Source organism: Parasteatoda tepidariorum, chromosome 9 (assembly GCF_043381705.1).
Source record: "Parasteatoda tepidariorum isolate YZ-2023 chromosome 9, CAS_Ptep_4.0, whole genome shotgun sequence".
Taxonomy (NCBI): Eukaryota; Metazoa; Arthropoda; class Arachnida; order Araneae; family Theridiidae; genus Parasteatoda; species Parasteatoda tepidariorum.
In genome coordinates this window covers 5,964,656-5,983,983 of record NC_092212.1, presented here as the reverse complement: position 1 = coordinate 5,983,983, position 19,328 = coordinate 5,964,656, and the positions used below count along the sequence as shown (strand labels likewise).

Genomic DNA, 19,328 nt, shown 5'->3' with positions numbered 1-19,328 from the left:
ATATATACTATGCTCTCCTTATTATATTCTTTACATAAATTTAGTGTATAATATTTTTCATTATTCATTTCTTTTAAATTTTTAAGTGTATTTTTTATTATTAAATTGAACAAAAATATATTATTTTGCAATATCTAGATGTTCGTACGGGGTGAAAAAGCGTAAATAATCAATAAATTAGTAATAAACAACTCTTCGAAATCATGCTCTAAACTCAAAGACTTATACCAACATTGTTAATAGAGCTAAAATAATTATTTTTCCCATCTAGGTGGCTTTACCTTAATTATATTAAGCAAAACACGTTTTTGGTCATCAATAAAAATTAAGATTAAATGTAATCAGAATCATTTATCACGATGCTATTGGTCGAGACCTAATCATAATTTCAATCAAGGGATTTTTTTCTAGTTTCCCCTTAAATTTAGAAGAGCAAAAAACATTATCTAATATAAAATTCCATATTTTTAATTAAGTTTTAATATGTGCAAAATACATAATTCCTATATTAGTATATTTAGTACCCTTTTAAACTGCAGAAATTATCATAATATCAGTAGTGCATGTTACCAAAAATAACTGCCTTTTAGTTCATAGCTTATTTTATTTTAACTTTTAAGTATTACCTATTACCAATATTAATAAAGCATCATCGGCTTCAATAACAATATGAGGATTTTTTTTTACGTTTCTTCGTACAATTTCTGTTGGTTTTAAATTATTTAGTTTCATAGAAAATTTTTTTAAAATAACTATACACAAAATTAACTCACGAGGAGCTTTGGAAGAGCTAATCAGCATATGCTACCACCTTCATATTAATAATTGAGTTTATCTAACATAACGGATAAGAATTAATTAAATATTAAAGAATGTGCATCATACTTTTGAGAGTTAGAAGCTAGCAAGCTTTACTGTTGTTATCTTAAAAAATATTTGAAAAAAAAGTCGCCTGTTGTTTAATTTTTATAAATGGCATCATCTAAATCAATTAAAAAAAATCTGTTTTACAAACAACTCTTCCGAAAGATATGAAAGAAATATTAATACGATTTTTAGCACAGGGGAGATAGAATGGCCACTATCAAGACCAGTCTCTAAATTTCGTGACGCTAGCTTTAACGGTTTAGGAGTTATAAGAGAGAAACACATATATCGAGTTCATCATTTCAATATCATAGATTTAGTTTATCTGTTAGCATTCAGAAAAAAAGTACATTTGTAAAGATCTTTTTTTAGACACTGAGCTAATTTAAGAATTTAATTACTTTTCTTAATTTTGCATTGTATCTTTAATATTTGCTAGTTTCGTCTTATAGTTTTTCTAATACAAGTAATCTTTTAGCCAATTCTTTTAATTTAAAATTCTTGAGGTTGTATTGAGGTTGATAGAAATCTACCATAGAGCAACCAGCATAGAGATTTTGTTTTTGAGATGAACAGGTTATTTTTTCTACACTTCAAATAAATAAGTATATATTCAGGATGTGAATGATATCGGATTTTATCTAAAAGCATAGCTGAGCCTAAATTTTATGACGTAAAATGAATCTGAAATTGAGGCTCATTGATGAGGTTATTTTAAGTGCAAATTATAAACTCATTTTCTACCTTAGGTGTATTTTTTTAAACATCTCAAACTCAAAATACCCCATAATGTTTGTAAAGTAAAATTAAAACAAATTTGTTCACCATGACCGATAAATAGTTTAAACACATATATCAATGTTCAAATAATCTTTTGATTATGTTCTTGTCTTGAAAGCTTAATCCAAATTCGATACGATTTCAAAATTTTTCTTTCAGTTCACTAACAGTAGAAAAAGTTTTTCGAAAAATAATCTCAAATGCTATATAGGGTATGATTTGTTATTAATATACAGCAAATGATTTTGAAAATGATTACAATGTTATTAATTAGTTTAATGTTATCGTAACTAAAAATGTGAATTAAAAAAAAAAGCTCATTTTTATGTACTTATAGGGCCTTGCACAAATAACCCGTGCAATAACGGAGGGAAGTGCACAATGTACTCAAAAGTACCAAAATGTGATTGCTTACCTGGATTTTATGGAGAGAAATGTGAAAAGGGTAACCTTGAAATTTCTTATCACGTCTATTTTTTTTCTTTAAATCTACAACAAAAAGGATGTGTTCTGTAGTAATCCTTCGTAGTATGGATTTTTTTTTTAAATTTTCCCCATGAAAAAAAAGGTATGCTTATTAAGACTCAATATCTTGCGAATATCTGCATATATTCGTAACTGAGCCATGGAGTAATGAGCGAGCCGTGACAGCTGGTCACAGAATTACATTTTTGCAAATTTTATCCTTTCCCTCGTAAAGCCACCACATCAAAATTCTCTGTCGTTTAGGCGTCGTTGCACCGGTTTGTGTCCCGGGTCCAGTGCTGGGCAATATACTCCAATGGTTCACATATATTATAGTTTTAAATAAAAGCATTTTGCCAATACATTAATCGAAACGGAGTAGGCGATTATGTAGGATTTATCAATTCCTACTTATCGCTCGGATTGTATTTATAAAAAAAAATTAGCTTATGAAATCCACATTATGTGAATCGATAAGCAGAAATAAATGTGAATTAATTTTACCCGTTGATGAGACTTTATTGAGAGTTTTTTTTTCTTTTACTTTTAAAAATTTCTACGTAAATATTCAAATTTGTAACTGGCAACATATAATCTCTCTCTTCCTTCTTGACATCTACACTCACGCGAGCTTATGAAGAAATGAAGATATCGAGAGAAAAATCAAATTTTCTACTACAAGGGATTAAATAGTCAATGTTTAATGCCAAAATGGTGAAAAAAATCGCAAAAAACAGTTAAATTTGCTATGACGTTTGAACAAAATGTAATTCTGATCAGCGTTCTCAAAGAGATTTCTCGCCTGAATTATCTAACAGATTTTTTTTACATAAACATTTGAGTTCCCAATTTTTTTTAAAATTTTTCTATCAGTTTGTCTTAAAAGAAAAGTGTTAGTATTTTGAGGACGTTGGAAAAAAATATTTTATTTGATGATGCTGTTGATAATATTTCTAAACTGGCAGTAAATTTGTTACTTTAAATAACATTCCATGTTTTTATAAATGCATCATTTAATTTTTCTTGATCACTTATTGTTTGGATGGAAGTTTGATACATACAAATATCTGCCCACCTTTAATCTTTCCGAAGATGATATACACCCAGTAGTAGTATGATTAACAGTAAATTACATTCATAAGCAATATAGTTCGTTCACCAGGAGTTGGCACTTGGCTCCACCTCCTCGGACGCAGAGTTCATTTCAGAGCGGGAGTAAAAAGAGAAACATCTCCGCTTTTGAAATTGAGACAACCCTTAATGCGCGCCAAACACAAAAGTGAACTTTTTTCCAGTCACTTACTTTGCTTTATCATCTGTTATTGTACCTTTCGTTTCTCTAGATAGTTAAACATATTTTAAATTTAAAAACTGCTGTTTTCCCAGCGAAATGTCTCAAAAAGGACAAACTATTCACTCAAAAGTGAGAAATATCATAAAAAATGGAGCGAAGTATCATCAAATTTACGAAATATTTAATGTTAAAAAAATGCAGACGAAGTTTGCGAAATAAATATTTTTGCCATACGATCGCCAAATAGCAACCTTTTTCAGGATTGCTCACAATCTTCTCCCGAAAATAGCGAAATAATATCGTCGCATACCACGTGATGAAGGCGGAGCTAAGTGCCAACTCCTGGAGATCGAGCTATAATTTACTTTTTATTTTGTGTAAAATTAAATCAACTTATGTCGTGTAATTATCCATATTTATATATGTATGTGAAATTTATTTAAATGTAGTGGTGGTTAAAATCATTTGGAATTTAGTTCATAGGATGCAAAGAATAAATAGCAAGCATACATTAAATGTAAAACTACTACTTTAAATACAAAAATAAAATTTTACTCAAAATGCGTAAAACTTAGCATGTATGCATATTAGATTATTATTTAAATTGAAGTAGTTGCATAATTCGGAATTCTGCAAATTGCTTTGAAATAGGATTGTTTGCTGCAGATTGAATATCTTTTTTCGGACTTAAGGAATCTCTGAATTGGATTCTACTAAAAAAACTTGCAACTTCTATTTGTTTTAAAATTTTCTGTTTCAATTTACTACATCTGGAAAGAAATGGCAAATATTTTAGGGTAGGCGCTAAGACACGATTTTGATTTCTTGCATTTGGTATAATATCGTATTTCAAAAAATAATAATATGAATTAAAAATGCGACAAAGCAGATTACTAATTTTTTTATAGAATGTATTTTAATCTATTTGAACATGTATAGATATTTGTGCAAATTTTCATTAACAATTGTTTTTATTGTCTGCAGACGTCTGCTACTTAAGAGATGTTTGTAAGAATGGAGGTACGTGCCGACCTGATGGAACCAACAAGTTCAAATGTGAATGTAGGCCACATTATTACGGAACATTTTGCGAGAATGGTAAAATTTTAATTGGATGTTTCAAGCGATTTTCAATAGTTTTAATACATTTATGACTTTTTTAAATTATTAGAGAGCAGATTCTACTTAAAATGTATCATTGCATTTTTCACTGCGACACATCTAGACTGTTAATAAATGAGAAAAATTGAATATTTGAATTCACTAAGTTGTACTCGTTAGGGGATAGATCTAAAATTTTTTTTCTTTAAAATTTCGATAAACAACAAAAAATTAAAATAATTAATATCACAAGGAATTTATTATTAAAATTTTGAAGCAAATGCATTTTTTAATATTGCCGGGAAGATACTTACATTTGTTAGACGAATAAAATTTGAACAAATCGTTGAACTTTTGAACTTTGTTTAATCCCAATAAGTTGTTTAAATAACTACAAATCTTAACCAATCTCATCTATGAACTTTAAAATCGAGAAAACTTGCTGACATGGATGTAGGAATACCTTAATTGTTCTTACAGCCCCTTGTTGCTTTGTCTCCTCCAAGGAAAGTCAAATCTTCTTCTTGGACATCAATTTCTAAATGTTAGTCTAAAGTTGAGTTCCTGCTTCAGTTAGCATTCTGACCCGTAAACTGTTGGAAAATAATGTTCAAACTTATCTCATATAACTGACGGATAAGTGAACAGACCTCATTTAACTTAATTCACCACACATAACTTGATGATTGCAACTAATAGATCTATTATGGAAAAAAATGAAAGCATTAAAAGGCTAACAATCGCATTTTGCTAGTAAAGTTTTACATTTTACAGCAGATGAAACTATACGCTTAACAGGACTGCAAACGTACACAAAATTTAAATGTTCTATTGATGAAAAGGTGAAAGTTCTGATTGACAATTATTAACAAAAATTTCAAATTGGAAGTGCTGTAATAAGCACAGAGCATAGAAAATAAATTACGATTCCCCAAAGAATGAAACTGTGCGCAATTGCAGTAAAATAGAATTCCGTTTTAAACTGTCGTTTACGGTGCAGTGTCATCTTTCGTTTATGTGAACAACAAAGTAGAGCTTTCAGAGCTTTACATTGCCAACTTTTGCAACAAATTTCTCTTTCTTTTTTTCACCTGTAAGTTTCTGAAAATTTCGAAAACCAAATAACTTTTATCAGGTACACTTCTTTTGGATATTTGAATGTATATAGAATCTACAAATAAAACCTTTATAACTCTACCTGAAACAAAATAATCCATGAAAACCAAAGCGGAAGTAGTGAAAATAATGAAAAGTTAGACAATATTTAAACAAAAAACGCAGATTATATTTAACAAAATAAAAAACTGCGATTATAAAGCTTCGAGTATTTTATGAATGTTTACTGTATCCCCCCTAAGATTGATGGTTTTCAACAATAACTTATGTTTTTTAGTCAAACGAATGTGCTTAGAAGGAGGTAAAAACAAAGAATGCTTGAAGCTTAATGCTCGATGTATTGAAAGACTAGATTTAAGTGAAGGTTATGCTTGTGATTGTGAAAACGGGTACGATAAAGATGAAACGGGTTTCTGCATTCGTAAGTATTTTCAATTATTGTTTATTTATTTATTTTTTTTAATTGTTGAGTTCAGCTATAAGATCAGGTTGCATGTAAAGCAACTTATGAAAGCTCATTCCAATAAAAGCAGATTTTTTTTTTATATTCATGAAATAGTAAATTGAAATCATGAAATCTTGAAATCTAATTTAATTTTTATATCAAACAAATGCCGTATTAAAAAGAATGAAGAAAAATGCATAAAACTCTCAGCCAACTGCATAATATACGAAACTTATCAACCCATTTGCAAATGTCCCCCATTGTTTCAAGAAGATGCAATATTATGCATCAATATTATGTTTTGTTAATATTTAAAATAAAAATTGAAAACCTCTAACGCAAATTTTTAGCATAAATTCTTCTTTAAAAAAATTATTTGGCACTTTTTGAAGAAGCTGAATCTTTGAAACTTAACCTCTTGGTTTTTTCTTATTTGTGCGTCATTTGTTTTCTCCACTATCTTAATACTTCGAATCTCGTAGCAAAAAGGTATCTTCAACATGAATGCCAACTTACTTCATTTTATTTATATATTAGTGCAACAAACATTTGCAGGCTTGTAAGCTCAATTAAGGCTTACAAACCATTGTCAAGTAGGACAGGTTTGCCCAATACAGAGAAGGGCACGGCAAACAATTCATCCAGGGTTGCGGCGTGATTCCAACCCGCCTCCTCTATGCTCAACAGAGCGTTTGGAGGGAGATACCGTTCGGCCAGGTAGGCCCCCTAGTTTTACTTTGAGGAAATATTATTTCTGGTAGTAAAAACATCTAATTCGAATTCTTAAATTTTATTCAAAGTTACATTGCTCATCGTTAAATTTAAATAATTCAAAAATTGATAAAATATGCAAGTTTGTTAGAGTTGATTTGTAGGGAACCCTTTTTAATGCATTAGCGAGAGGGAAAATTTAAGCTCTTTTGATCCTTTATTCAAGGATACCTAATAGACTTAATAATTGCCTAATAAATTGTGAAAATCTATTAAAATAAATTAAAGTCTATAGTTTTAATTTTAAAATAATTAAGCTAAATAATATTTATGTACTTCATCAATCTCTAGAAAACGAAATTTATCTTTGACAAAGTATGGAAATCTCGTGTCTATAGTTCTGTTTTAATTCTATACTTTATACCCAACATAGTTTATTTTTTAGAAGTCTCAAATACACCGGAAGCAACTGAACCAGAAAGGATTACTTCAACAAATTGTGAGTATGCCTTCGGGTATTTCTTTCTCTTCAAATTATAAATATCTGTGTCATTTTAAAATGAGCTATGTGTCACAAAATTGCATCTTCATTGTCGAAATATATAAACCATATTTTGAGCCTAAATTTTCAACTAATTGCGCTCACATTTTCCATATTAAATATTCACAATTGGATAAAGACTGTTATTTGCAAAAATATGCCATTGTATTCTAATTGGTAATACTTTTATATAAATTTCCCTTAAAACCCTTGATATGAAATGTACATATCAATTTGCAAATAGTTATATCTTTAGTTATATGAGAGACAGAGAAAGAGAGGTATGAAATAAAACTGTTGGAACTAATTGAAAATTATTGCAAAATTATTGCTTTAAAATTTAAAAAAATATTTTTTAAAGACCTAGTGAAATATGAGTAATGAAAGTAATTCTTGTATATTGCGAATACTTCGGGTAAGATGAGGTAATTTGACTTGATTTTTCCCTCAAAAAAATCACTTATAAAAAAAAATTCGTGCATCTATGACTTTTTTAAGAATGATACATTACACGTAACTAAGCAAATAATATCGCACCTTGGCAAGTGTCATATTTCTAAAATGCAGCATTTGAGACAAATCAACTTAATACGATAACCCTTATTCTGAATTCGACTCAGAACTGACACAACTGCCCTCAGCTGGATAAATTGCGAGTTAGAGATGTGACACTTTTTGAGCTTGAAGGAACACTTCAAACATATTTTTTATTGACATAACTTCAAAATTGCTGTTTATTTACTTGAGTCACTTTTTTTGCAAGGGTGCGATATCTTGATTAAATCTGACAGTTTTTGGGTCGAACAATTTAGTTTCAACACGCTTTCGAATATTAGATACTCGGTTTTACCCTACTTTTCCTTACATTTTTTTTAAAAAAATTATTTCTAAAATTCATTAAACACGTTGGCTACTTAATATTGAGATTTACAAATTTTAAGTTTTAGAGTGAGTTTTTTTTGTTAATGTTCATTTCTTCATATGTATTTTATTTAATTTATTTAATTTTTGTCTCTTATTATATCTGTTTTCTAGGAAGTTTTTACTTTATTGATTGTGATTGTGCTTTTAAGTTCTTCTGATCATAAATTTTTTAAAAATAATAAATTTCGGATGAAAAAGTTAAACATAATAAAAACATAAGGGATATTTTGAGAAAAATGTTATTAAAAATATATATTTAATTTCATATTTCGAGCCTCACCCCATTCTCAAAGAGCTGTCCCACTCTCAGGGTTTTTTCCTACCCTCAGAGTGTCATCGCAGCATCAGGGGATCGGATCGAGGTTGATTGCATTTTTAGGTTTTTGATTTGATGTTAGGTTTTATTCGAGTAATTTAACCGTTTCCATGATTTCAATCTCTTCGTACCAGCGTCATTCTCAGATTATGAAAGATTTCTTGCCTTGAATAAAAATAAAAAAAACGCGCATAAATCGAATAAATCATGAATTATGGAATGAATAAACTTTTGGTAACAATAATTTTGATAACAATAATTTTCAAGGCTTAGTTCAAGTATAAAATTAAGTAAAACTTGAATACTTATTAAAACTTAAAATTTGCAATTTTGCTTTTAAAAAAAATGGAAAACATTAAAACAGAAGCAACACTTATGTGTATTTCATTTTACTACCTTTATTATATAAGAAATTTAGAGATAAAGGAGTAAATTCAACTGCCTGTTCTAAATTGAAATTTATTACTAAGGATTGCTGCCTTTGTCTTGGAGGATAAGTTTTTTTGTCACTATTTCTCAACCAGTTGAAGCTGTCATGACTTTCAGATTGATAAAATTACAAGATTACATTTTCTCAAGAACAGAAAATATCTTATTCTAATTAAAGCATACAAAACTTTTATTTTGCTTCAAAATTACAATGAATGTATTTATTGAGAACCTTGATTACTAAATATTTTCAAATTGATCATTAATGTATGAAAATTTTTAAGACTACATTCAGCTAAAAATTAGCATATTATCTGATATAATTTAGCTATAATTAGGCCTTACTTTAAAAATTTAATGGCCAGGATGTTTTAAAGATATATTTTATCTATGGTAAAACTTAATAATACGTGCATTTTTATACAGTTTTACTTAGAAAATACAAAAACACGTGTTTTCGACAGCTGCAAATAACTAAGGATTACCAAGCAATGATCACAAAAGTATTGGAAACTTCGCCCAATTTCAATTGCAATTACATTGGAAGATAATTCGAGCAATAATTATGATAAGCAATCAGTTATTTTACATTGACTCTTAAAAAAATCAGAAAAACGTTAAAATTTTTTTAAAGATCTTTAAATCAAGGCTTTTATAAAAATGTTTTGTAATGTATGATAAGTAAGTAGGTTTATTGTTGTTCAGATTTAACTATTAAAAAGTTTTCTGTTTCAGCTCATGAATCAACTGAATCAACTATTCCCCCTAAAACGGATATTTCCTTAAAAACAACATACTCAAGTAAGCCTATCTTTTCTTATCTTTTTTGTGTCTACTGAAAATTTTTTGTCTGCTGTACTAATATCAAATCTGCTATAACCCCAAAACCAATTATACTTGGGCCCTGTAACTAAGACATAGGCTACAAAAAGCAATCATATCCCCATATACTAAAACTCTTTTAAAAATTTTAATTATTTTTCATTTCTGGAAAGCTGATAAAAAATGATTTTATTTGCCTTAGTTCAACATTAGCCATTGTAATAAATTAAACTGTAGACAATTCTGTTCAGGAATTTATTTCACTCCTTATAATATTTAACTATATCAACTCATCGTAAATCAAATTGGAAAGCTACGTCAATGAATTTGTATTTCTAAAGTTATCTGAAACCATGTGTTGCTTTGCTTATAATTGTGCTTTTAAAACACTTTTGTATAAAAATAAGTAATTTAAAATAAATAGTGATTGAAATAAAGAAATATTATTTATGCAGTAAACGACAAAGGTTAATAGAAAAATGGTACTTTATAAATACCGTACAAAAATCCCTATGCTATTATTGACTCCATTAAACTTAATTAATTTTAGTTATGACTAATACAGGTATTATGGAAATAGATGTGATTTTTTATAAATATAGTTATTGTTGCAACAGTCGTTTTAGGGTCCAACAAAAGAGCTATTTCCAGAGGAAATTGTTTGATTCTGGCGAATTTAAACTACCATGAGAAGGCCTAAATCAGCAGCATCATATTAAATGATACTTACCACAGCTAATGGTTATTTTGTTGAACTGAAAATTTTAAAATTTGATCAGACTGCGTAGGGACCTAGGGGGAGCTGTGAAACATTTCATTGTTAGTTCAAGTTTTATTTTAATTAAAGTGTGTGATTGAAAATGTCATTCTTTATACTATGTTTTCAAACAATTTTGTTTTTAATTAATTTTGTTTTTGTTACAATTTATGATTCAAGACATAATGTATCTCGCGTCTTTAATCAATTTTGTTTTTTTAATTATAGCGCGTGATTAAGGACGTCATTCTTTATCCCGCGGTTTCAAACTAATTGTTTTTAATGAGATCAATCAATCAATCTTTATCTTGCAGTTTCAATCAATTTTATCTTCAATTACAGCATGTGATTGTGGACTTCATTCTTTATCTTGCGATTTCAATCACGAAGGGAATAAAATTTGTTCCTGTGAGACTGGTTTTTCACAAATGAATGATGTCTGCGTTGGTAAGTTATGTAACTCTTAAATCATGTTTACAGTATGTGTGATTCACTTCGTCTAAAACCGGTATCTGTCAATGATATACACGTAATATTTTATTCGTGTACTCCTTTTAATTTTACACTCCTTTCAATTTATTCCTCACTAAAATGCGAAGCTCAAGAGCATTGAATTTGATTTATAAAGAAAACTGATTTTCTTTGAAATTTGTAGTATTGATAAAATTAATCTACTCATCATGACAATCATGAAAACATGGTTCAACATAATTTACGTGTATTTTTTGATGCATTTGATTATTATGCTAAATTACAAAAAAAAAGCGAATTTCGAAAGGGAAGAAATGATTATAACATATGAGATGATAACTGGAAAAATAGTCATCTCTCTTACCCTTGTTAGGCTAAATAATGTCATTATGTGTTTATGTTGAAAACGGACGCGGTTAATTTGACTGACTTTATTTTGATTTCTGTCTAATTTTAACACGTTAATTTTTACAGAGATGCCAACTTCTCTGGATTCGACAAAATATTTTAAAAAACGGTAGAGAAGAAGTACCAACTAAAATTAGCAGACTGGCGGTTAATTTTGCCGACTTTTTAACAGGCTCCATACGGGCTTACTGAAACAAAGTGGCATATCGCGAAAGCCTTTGAATTATTTAGAAAATTTGAATTTATTAATGAGTAAAAATAAAAAAAAATTGAATTTATTAAAATAAGTATCATTCATTGAAATACTACCACTCGAAAATATTTATTTGATGTCGGGAGCAAGTTGGCCACCCCTATTCATATATACGTTAATTATCTGAGTCCCAGCCCCGTGAATAGGCTCTAGCTCATTCATTTGATTGATATGAAGTTAAAATTGACGAAGCATAAGTTAGATGAGGGGGAGGTGGATATAAACACGACTTGCGGAGAAAACATCAAAAATAAATTTAAATAATTATGAGTTCTACCTTTTAGGGATTTTTTTCTTGAGCATGAGTTCGCAATTTTGCTTATAGTGTAAATATGTATTCTTTATTTTAAAATAAGAAGTGGGGAATTATGTCTAATTATTAAATTGCCGCCATCCACAAACAAAACTGCTAACAAAATAATTTGGCTACCAGTTATAATTTTTTACCCTGATTATTTCCACCCTGAGAACTCACCCGTCTCCAAAAGGTTGAGTGATTAAAAAATTTCAAAAATCTAATTTTTATGTGCAAGAACTCCTGAGTTGGAAGCTCTAAGTAAATAATTAACTTATAATTATTTTTTTATTATGTCTCTTGATAAAATAGAAGCAACTTTTCTTGACGAGGTATTCTGTACTTCGCAGAGCAAGTTTTACTCTTTTTATAGATATTAATAAATAATAAAAACTAAAAGTAAATAATAATTAAAAATTAAAAATCCATTAATAATTAAAATAAATATTTAATACATAATAAAAACTAAATAAAAAATTTATATTAATAAGTTTGAAAATATTCTCAATATAATTTTGAACGATTTGATAAAAAAACTCTTTTAATAGCAGTAATGTTTAATAGCGACCAAAAATAAATACAGAATAAAGACTTTCTAAAAACAGAATAAAAATAGTTTGCCAAGCAAATACTAAAAATTTTCAAGTTTCCTGCCCGCTTTGTGTAGCTTTTCATGAGCTTCCAGTAACGTATCATAATTGTGTAAAAATGTAACAAAAACGCAGCTTTTAATTGTTCTGAACAGATTGCTATTGTGGTGAGAAATCTGTAAACTGTTCTTTTGGAAGAAACTTGGAAAAGAAATGCTGGTGCAATAAAGGTTATGGCCAAATGCATGGAGCTTGTAAAAGTAAGCTCTGTTTTTATAAATATTTATTGCTAAAATTTATTGTTTTGCCATGTTTTTTGTAAAGAAATAATATTATTTACAGAGTAATATAACAATATTTTTTTATATATTCTGTAACACTGAAAAAATATTTTTTTTAAATATATATTTGCAGTACCAATAAAGTATTTATTGTAAAACTGGTACGAGTCACTTTTTTTGACGCTGTTATTAAAGGCGAAAAAAAGTAATTGTAAAATAAACTCATTTGTAATCAATATCACATAAACTATATTTTTTAATTTCAGTTTTCAACTATTAGAACTAATTATTAGTGTATTAATTTGTATTTTAGAAGGTCAGAAATTCTTGCAGAAAACTAAAAATGTAATAACATATGTGTGTTAGCAAGATAGTACTTCATCAGGGGACACACAGCCTGTCAACACACCTTTCTATCGTCAGTGGTAATACCAAAAACTGACTGTGTTCCGAGACCCGATAATGGATAAACAAAATAAGAACAAACAATTCGAAAATTTGAAATGCAAATGCAATGAAAAATTAATGACACACATACACAATTAAAAAGTACACATTAAGACATAATAATAAAACTCCGACATATAAGATTATTATTAGTAGTATTTTTTAGTAGTCTCACAATAAGACGATCGTATAAAAATATCAGTAGTGTCCTTTTTGTTTCTTACGAAAGCCGTGTAATGATGAAGCACATGAAATATTTTTTTTTCTATTTTTTTTTCATTTATGCTCAACCACAAATTTTTTAATGATTTAAAACTTACCTTTCTGAGGAAAGTGCTGGTACCTGTATATTATGTAATAGTATGTTTTTATAGGTTTACCTTCAATAAAGCTTGAAAATACTTAGTGTTTTCACTTCAAATACAAACATAAACAAAATAATAATTATTATAAAATGAATGCTACGCGAATAAACTGTGCTACCACTTTTTACTTTTTAAAGTGAAAAAATAGCAAAAGTCCCATTTGTAAGGACGGTAGGCATAAATAGGTCAACTGAAAGCCTCCACGTGGTTTCCTGTAGGTAGTCCAATCATACCACTATGAAGGTAAACAAGCTAACGGAAGAGCTATCTAAATATATATTTCTCTTACACGGCGACAAAAAAAACCTTCATTACAACTTCCCGAATGGCAACGCTAGAAAATCGACCAATGATTGCCGCTAAAAATGTCACATGCCAAATCTAGCTGAGATGGCTCAACATATAGCGCTTTTAAAAACGAAAACTAAAATAACCAGAGAGAGCATAAGCTAGGCAGAAGTGAGTAGTCTTTCCCGATAGATCTCTATTTTAGTATTTTGTCGAAAACGCTTTTTTTTCACGAATTTATATATTACGAATTTATTTGACGATTTTTGATTTACATCACATATTTATTTGTTTTACTAGAATTTTTTTTTATGCAGGTTTTTCCATTGCAATTCACTTATTTCAATTTTTAATAGACGTAATTATAGCCAAAATTTTACCCTTTTTAAAGAGATATCAGTTTCAGAAATTTTATCTTAAGATTTTATACTATAGCACATTTCTAATAGGTTTAACGAATTGCATGTCATTTGGCTTCAAATTTATTTTAATGACTTAGTATTTGCTGAAAAGATGTAATTTTTTTTTAAAAAAAAGTTGTTACATGTATTTGAATGATTACAAATACACAAAATTCTAAGAACTTAAAACAATGTACCTAATTTAATAGCAAGCGTAGCGAGCTTGGTTTTTCAAAGGAAACCATATAAGAATGCGTAGCAATTTTCAGGGGTTGGCGAGCGTTAGCGAGCAGAGGGCACAGCCCACTAGTTTTTTATAAAATCTAATGAAAATAAGAAAGTGATAGAAAATACATGTCTAAAAATTTGTTTAATTTATTGAATATGATTGCTTTGTATTATATAAGTTTTTCTCAATTACTTTAAAAAAAATAATTCCCATTAAGTTTTACGTTTACGTAAATATATCCTACCCCCTTCTTCACTAATTTCTTTTTATCCTAACTTAGGTGACGGAGCAGATAGCCCATCTGGCTACGTACTCCGTATCAAATGTTTAAATCGGTACTTTTAAAACAGAGTTTGGTTTTTAGATAGTCTGATCAGACTATACTTATAAAACACCCAGTGAAGAATTTTTTATGTAGGATATGATGGTCAAAACCAGCCATTTACTTTTTTGAAAGTCTCACTAAAAATTTGAACTACCTTTGCAGCTTCGAAATCAATGAGCTACATAGAAAAGCCTTACATAGACAAATATAGAGAGATAATGCATTAAGCAATTTTATTTAGTTTGAATTTATTTGGGATAGTGAAAAAGTTATCTATTGGTGTTATCAGGTTAAAAAGTGATAGCGAAATATGCATATTTTCAGAAAATACCTTGCCGAGTGCGAGTGGTAGTATAGTTAAAGTATTAATATTTTAATCAATTTGAAATATAAGAATTACGTCCACCATCTCTTATATAACGTTTTAGAATAGGAACCAGTTTTTTTTTTTGGTGAATTTAAACAAGCAATTAATCTTACTTAATTGCAGTGTGAGGATTTCAAGTGTAATATCAGTTTTGTCCTGAAATATGAATATTTTTTTAAGAATATTCTTTTTAGTTTAGTTTATCTTTTACTTGAATGTAAAAGTTTATAAAGAAAGTATAGATTTATATATACATATAAATCTTGTCTGCTGTGCTAAATACGAGAAATAGGAAGAAAATAACGCTGCGGTGAAAATAGTGTTAAATACAAGACAAATATGACTTTAACTTATCGCTTCACAATCAGGAATGTATTATCAAATAAGTGAGGAAACTTGGTTGAATTTTAAAAATTTCTTGTTAGGAATATACAGTTTTAAATTGCATAAAAATTGTATCTTGTTTAGAGAAACTGACTGTAGAGTCAGAATCTATGATGCGTAAGCGTTAAAAATTCTTACGCAATAGAAGAAAGTGCTCCAAAGTATTATTTAAATAAAATAAAAGGGCGAATGCTCAGTGCTGGTAGCGATGAAGAGATTACGTGAGCGATAAACATTCAGGTGATATTTCTTCAAGTGTTATCAACCTAAAAAAGTGGAATTCACATAAACTCTAACCAGAATTTAAAACCAGAATTCATAAAATTTTGTAACCGGAAACTAAATAAATAAAATTAAAATTATTAAATAAAACTATAACTAAATAAAACTATTTTTTTATCAGAAACATGCAGCTATGATGTAGATTGTCAAAATGGTGGTATCTGTAAACATAATAGCAGTGATGGTTTTTGCGAATGTCATGCGGATTACAGTGGAGACAGATGTGAAGTCAACAATGTTTGTAGGCATTTAGACCACATTTGTGGTGAACATGGCGGCATATGTGTGATACACGATGGATTACCTCAGTGTGAGTGTCCTCCTGATAAAGAATACCAAGAAGGGGTTTGTAAAAGTAAGAAAAAATATTTTTCGTAATGCAAGTTTTCTATATTAGAATTTAGTGCTTAATCGAAAATATTTTTTATGTACTATAAAAATGTATGCATGACGAACTTACTTAGTTTTAAAAGTAGTTATATATTTAAACCTAACTAAAATTAACTAGCTATTGCATCTGATTTCAAAATCAAACTATCAGGCTTCAATTCAATTGAAATAGTTATTGTTTTAAAACTATCTTTAAATACTGGTTTAGTTTATTACGAATAACATTGTTAAATATGAAATTTAGCTTTTTATTAATTGTTAGTTTGCAATCACATATCATCATATTTTGATAAATACAGTGACGAAAATCAACCAACGGAGCATGGCGTTTGGTAGGTGTTGATTCATCATCAACACCCACAAAATATTTATAATAATTTCTATTTCTTTAAACGGATTGATACATCAATACTAAGAGAAACATTTAATTTAAATTTTCAATTGCAGAATCAATTGAAAAAAAAACAGGTTTCTCATTCAACGAGGCTTAAATTTAAACTTAATAAACTGTTGGTAATTAAATATTCTACCCTTTAAATAATTTTAAAATCAGAAAATTATGTTTAGTTGAACTAAAATTATAGTACAAGTGATTAACTACTCAGAGTTAGGATGCAAAGATATTGGAAAATCGGTATACTAAGTTGGAATCTCTGCTATAATCTTCTTATTCAGGGTGTCATACTGAGACTGTATGGCATTTCTAGGAAACTTATTAACACAGCTTCACCGCTATGCACAATTCATTGACATAAGTTAATAGAAAGTAATGAAGCACTACTTCATCGGCAACCAATGAACACACGTATTTCAGTGAACGCAGTTTCAATGCATTTCATTGGCACGAAATATTAGTAAGTGATAATGCGCCAATCAATGAGCAAACATTGAGCAGACGGTTTCGATTGTTCAAAAATAATTGAGGGTTCTGGATGGTCTAACAAGTTATGAAATTAAGCAAGGTCAAGACACTGCAAGAAACATGCGATCAGTAAACATTGGCAACTCTGGCAGGAAAAAAAACTGTTTTCATTCGTTTGAAACATCATGCAGAGTTTGTATGGAGATTCGGGGATCCTCAGTCAATATAGCTTCAATTAAATGCTAAAGTTTATTGACCGGAGTTATTAGTAAGAGATGGGATGACAATCATTCAACAACCATTAACCACACGTTTTCTATTATTCAGAAGAAAGTGTCGGTCATGGCAACAGTCAAATATATTCTGGATTAAGGAAAGTCAGGACAGTGCAGGCAAGATGCTGTAGTTTATTTTCCTGCTTAAAAACATAGTTGGTGAGATCTGGAAGATAGGCCGGAGCAGCTGGTCATAACACGTTTGTAATGTAAGGGTTACAATGAATGTGCTAAGAACGCAAAAAAAAAAAGAAGTGGTCGACACATTTATCATTTGTGCTGGAGATGAGAGAAGGCAAAGTTGGCAGCATATGTTTCTTACAATTACGCATATCAGAATTGGGATGTGGTTGTGTGAACCCTTGTGAATATTCTGATAAAGTGTCTATTATCTCAGCAGTTCACCGATACTACCGAGCCTTCTTGCCTCGCCAAACACTCCATAGAGCAGAAGTGGCGTCTTCGAATCCTGCCACATCAATGGTTTTATAAATTCGGCAAAAAAATGATAAAAAATTTCTTAACTTTTACATATTAACAGGCTATAAAAAAATTGCCTATATCAATATCTCGCATAAGCTCTTCAATATAAATAGATTGCTACGGCATGGAAATAATTTTAAGCAAATGTTAGAAAAATATTATGGAACTTTTTGAAACTTCATTGGTTCTAATTTCACTAAAAATGTTATAAGAAAACAGTTCTAAACTTTAGATTGTTTCTCATAATATAAAAATATTTTCTGTTTTATAGGAGATAAAAGATTTTGTTTTCCCTAGATTTTCAGTAATTTTTAATTGTTTTAAACCATGGCAACCCTTACATAATGAAGGATTTTTAGCTTATGGTTCATATCTATAAAGTAATAGCATTTTAGGACATGCTTATGTATTTTGAATAAAGTTAATTTTATTCATATATTTTTTTCCAGCAATTTGTGATGCATCAAAATGTATTCATGGACAATGTGAAATCTTTGGCCACTCTTATAAATGCAGGTAAAATTTAAATTTATACCCATTTTAATTGCCCCTCTTCTTCTATTCTAGTTTTCCTGGCTTATTTTGGTTCAATTTAATGTTTTTAGTTTCAAAATTTAGTTTTAAATTTATTTTTATAAAATTAAATTTAGATTACATTTATTCAAAAAATCATTTATTATATACATTTTAATTGCCCAAATAAACTTTTCTTATTTTCCAGCCAATGAATAATTGAAGTGTCTGAGTTCCAGAAATAGCTGGAAAGCTAAAGTTAAACATTTTTAATATTTTCGAGACACAAATTAGAAATCGCATTTACATTTCCTATGAGATACAACGGATACGGAATTTTAAAACCATCGTTTAACAGCCGACAAAATTATGGACTTACGACTATTACTGTTCATTTCCTTACCCTTGTAATTTTGAACCCAATATAGAGGACAAGGGAACTCCAGGATCAAGTATTGGGAGAAATTTGCTTTCGTGCAATGCTTTTGTTGATGGCACTTACCCGCATTTGCATTACATGGAGAGGATAACCACGAAAACCTACCACGGTAACTAGATGGCAAGAGGACTCTAACCCAGTGTCCGTCCAACACCAAGGATATTTTACGTCAGCGCTGTGGTCGGTGAGAGCCGGATGCGGAATTCGTATCGACCAGCCAAAGCTGGGATTCGAACACGGTTCACTTTATTGACCTTTTCCAGATTTCGTGCAGATAATCGCCCGATCTCTAGGAGAGGTTTTGATGGCCTTTCCTGGAGTTTTCACTGCATTTCAAATGCCATGATAGAACGGAAGAAAAGTAGTTCATTGTATAAACTGTTGAATGAATCACATGTAGCGGTATCAAAAT

The 19,328-nt window shown here is 29.4% G+C and overlaps 1 protein-coding gene across 1 annotated transcript in view; it reads left to right on the top strand.

The window, feature by feature from the left end:
• LOC107455712 (adhesive plaque matrix protein 2) overlaps positions 1–19,328 on the top strand; it is a gene marked incomplete in the record, with an annotated part of 39,364 nt that overhangs the window by 10,612 nt on the left and 9,424 nt on the right. The window contains 9 exon segments of the mRNA XM_043054487.2: positions 1,985–2,092; positions 4,391–4,504; positions 5,901–6,044; positions 7,225–7,278; positions 9,725–9,790; positions 10,911–11,015; positions 12,741–12,845; positions 16,076–16,309; positions 18,414–18,480. Of these exon segments, the coding sequence (XP_042910421.2) occupies positions 1,985–2,092; positions 4,391–4,504; positions 5,901–6,044; positions 7,225–7,278; positions 9,725–9,790; positions 10,911–11,015; positions 12,741–12,845; positions 16,076–16,309; positions 18,414–18,480 (997 nt within the window).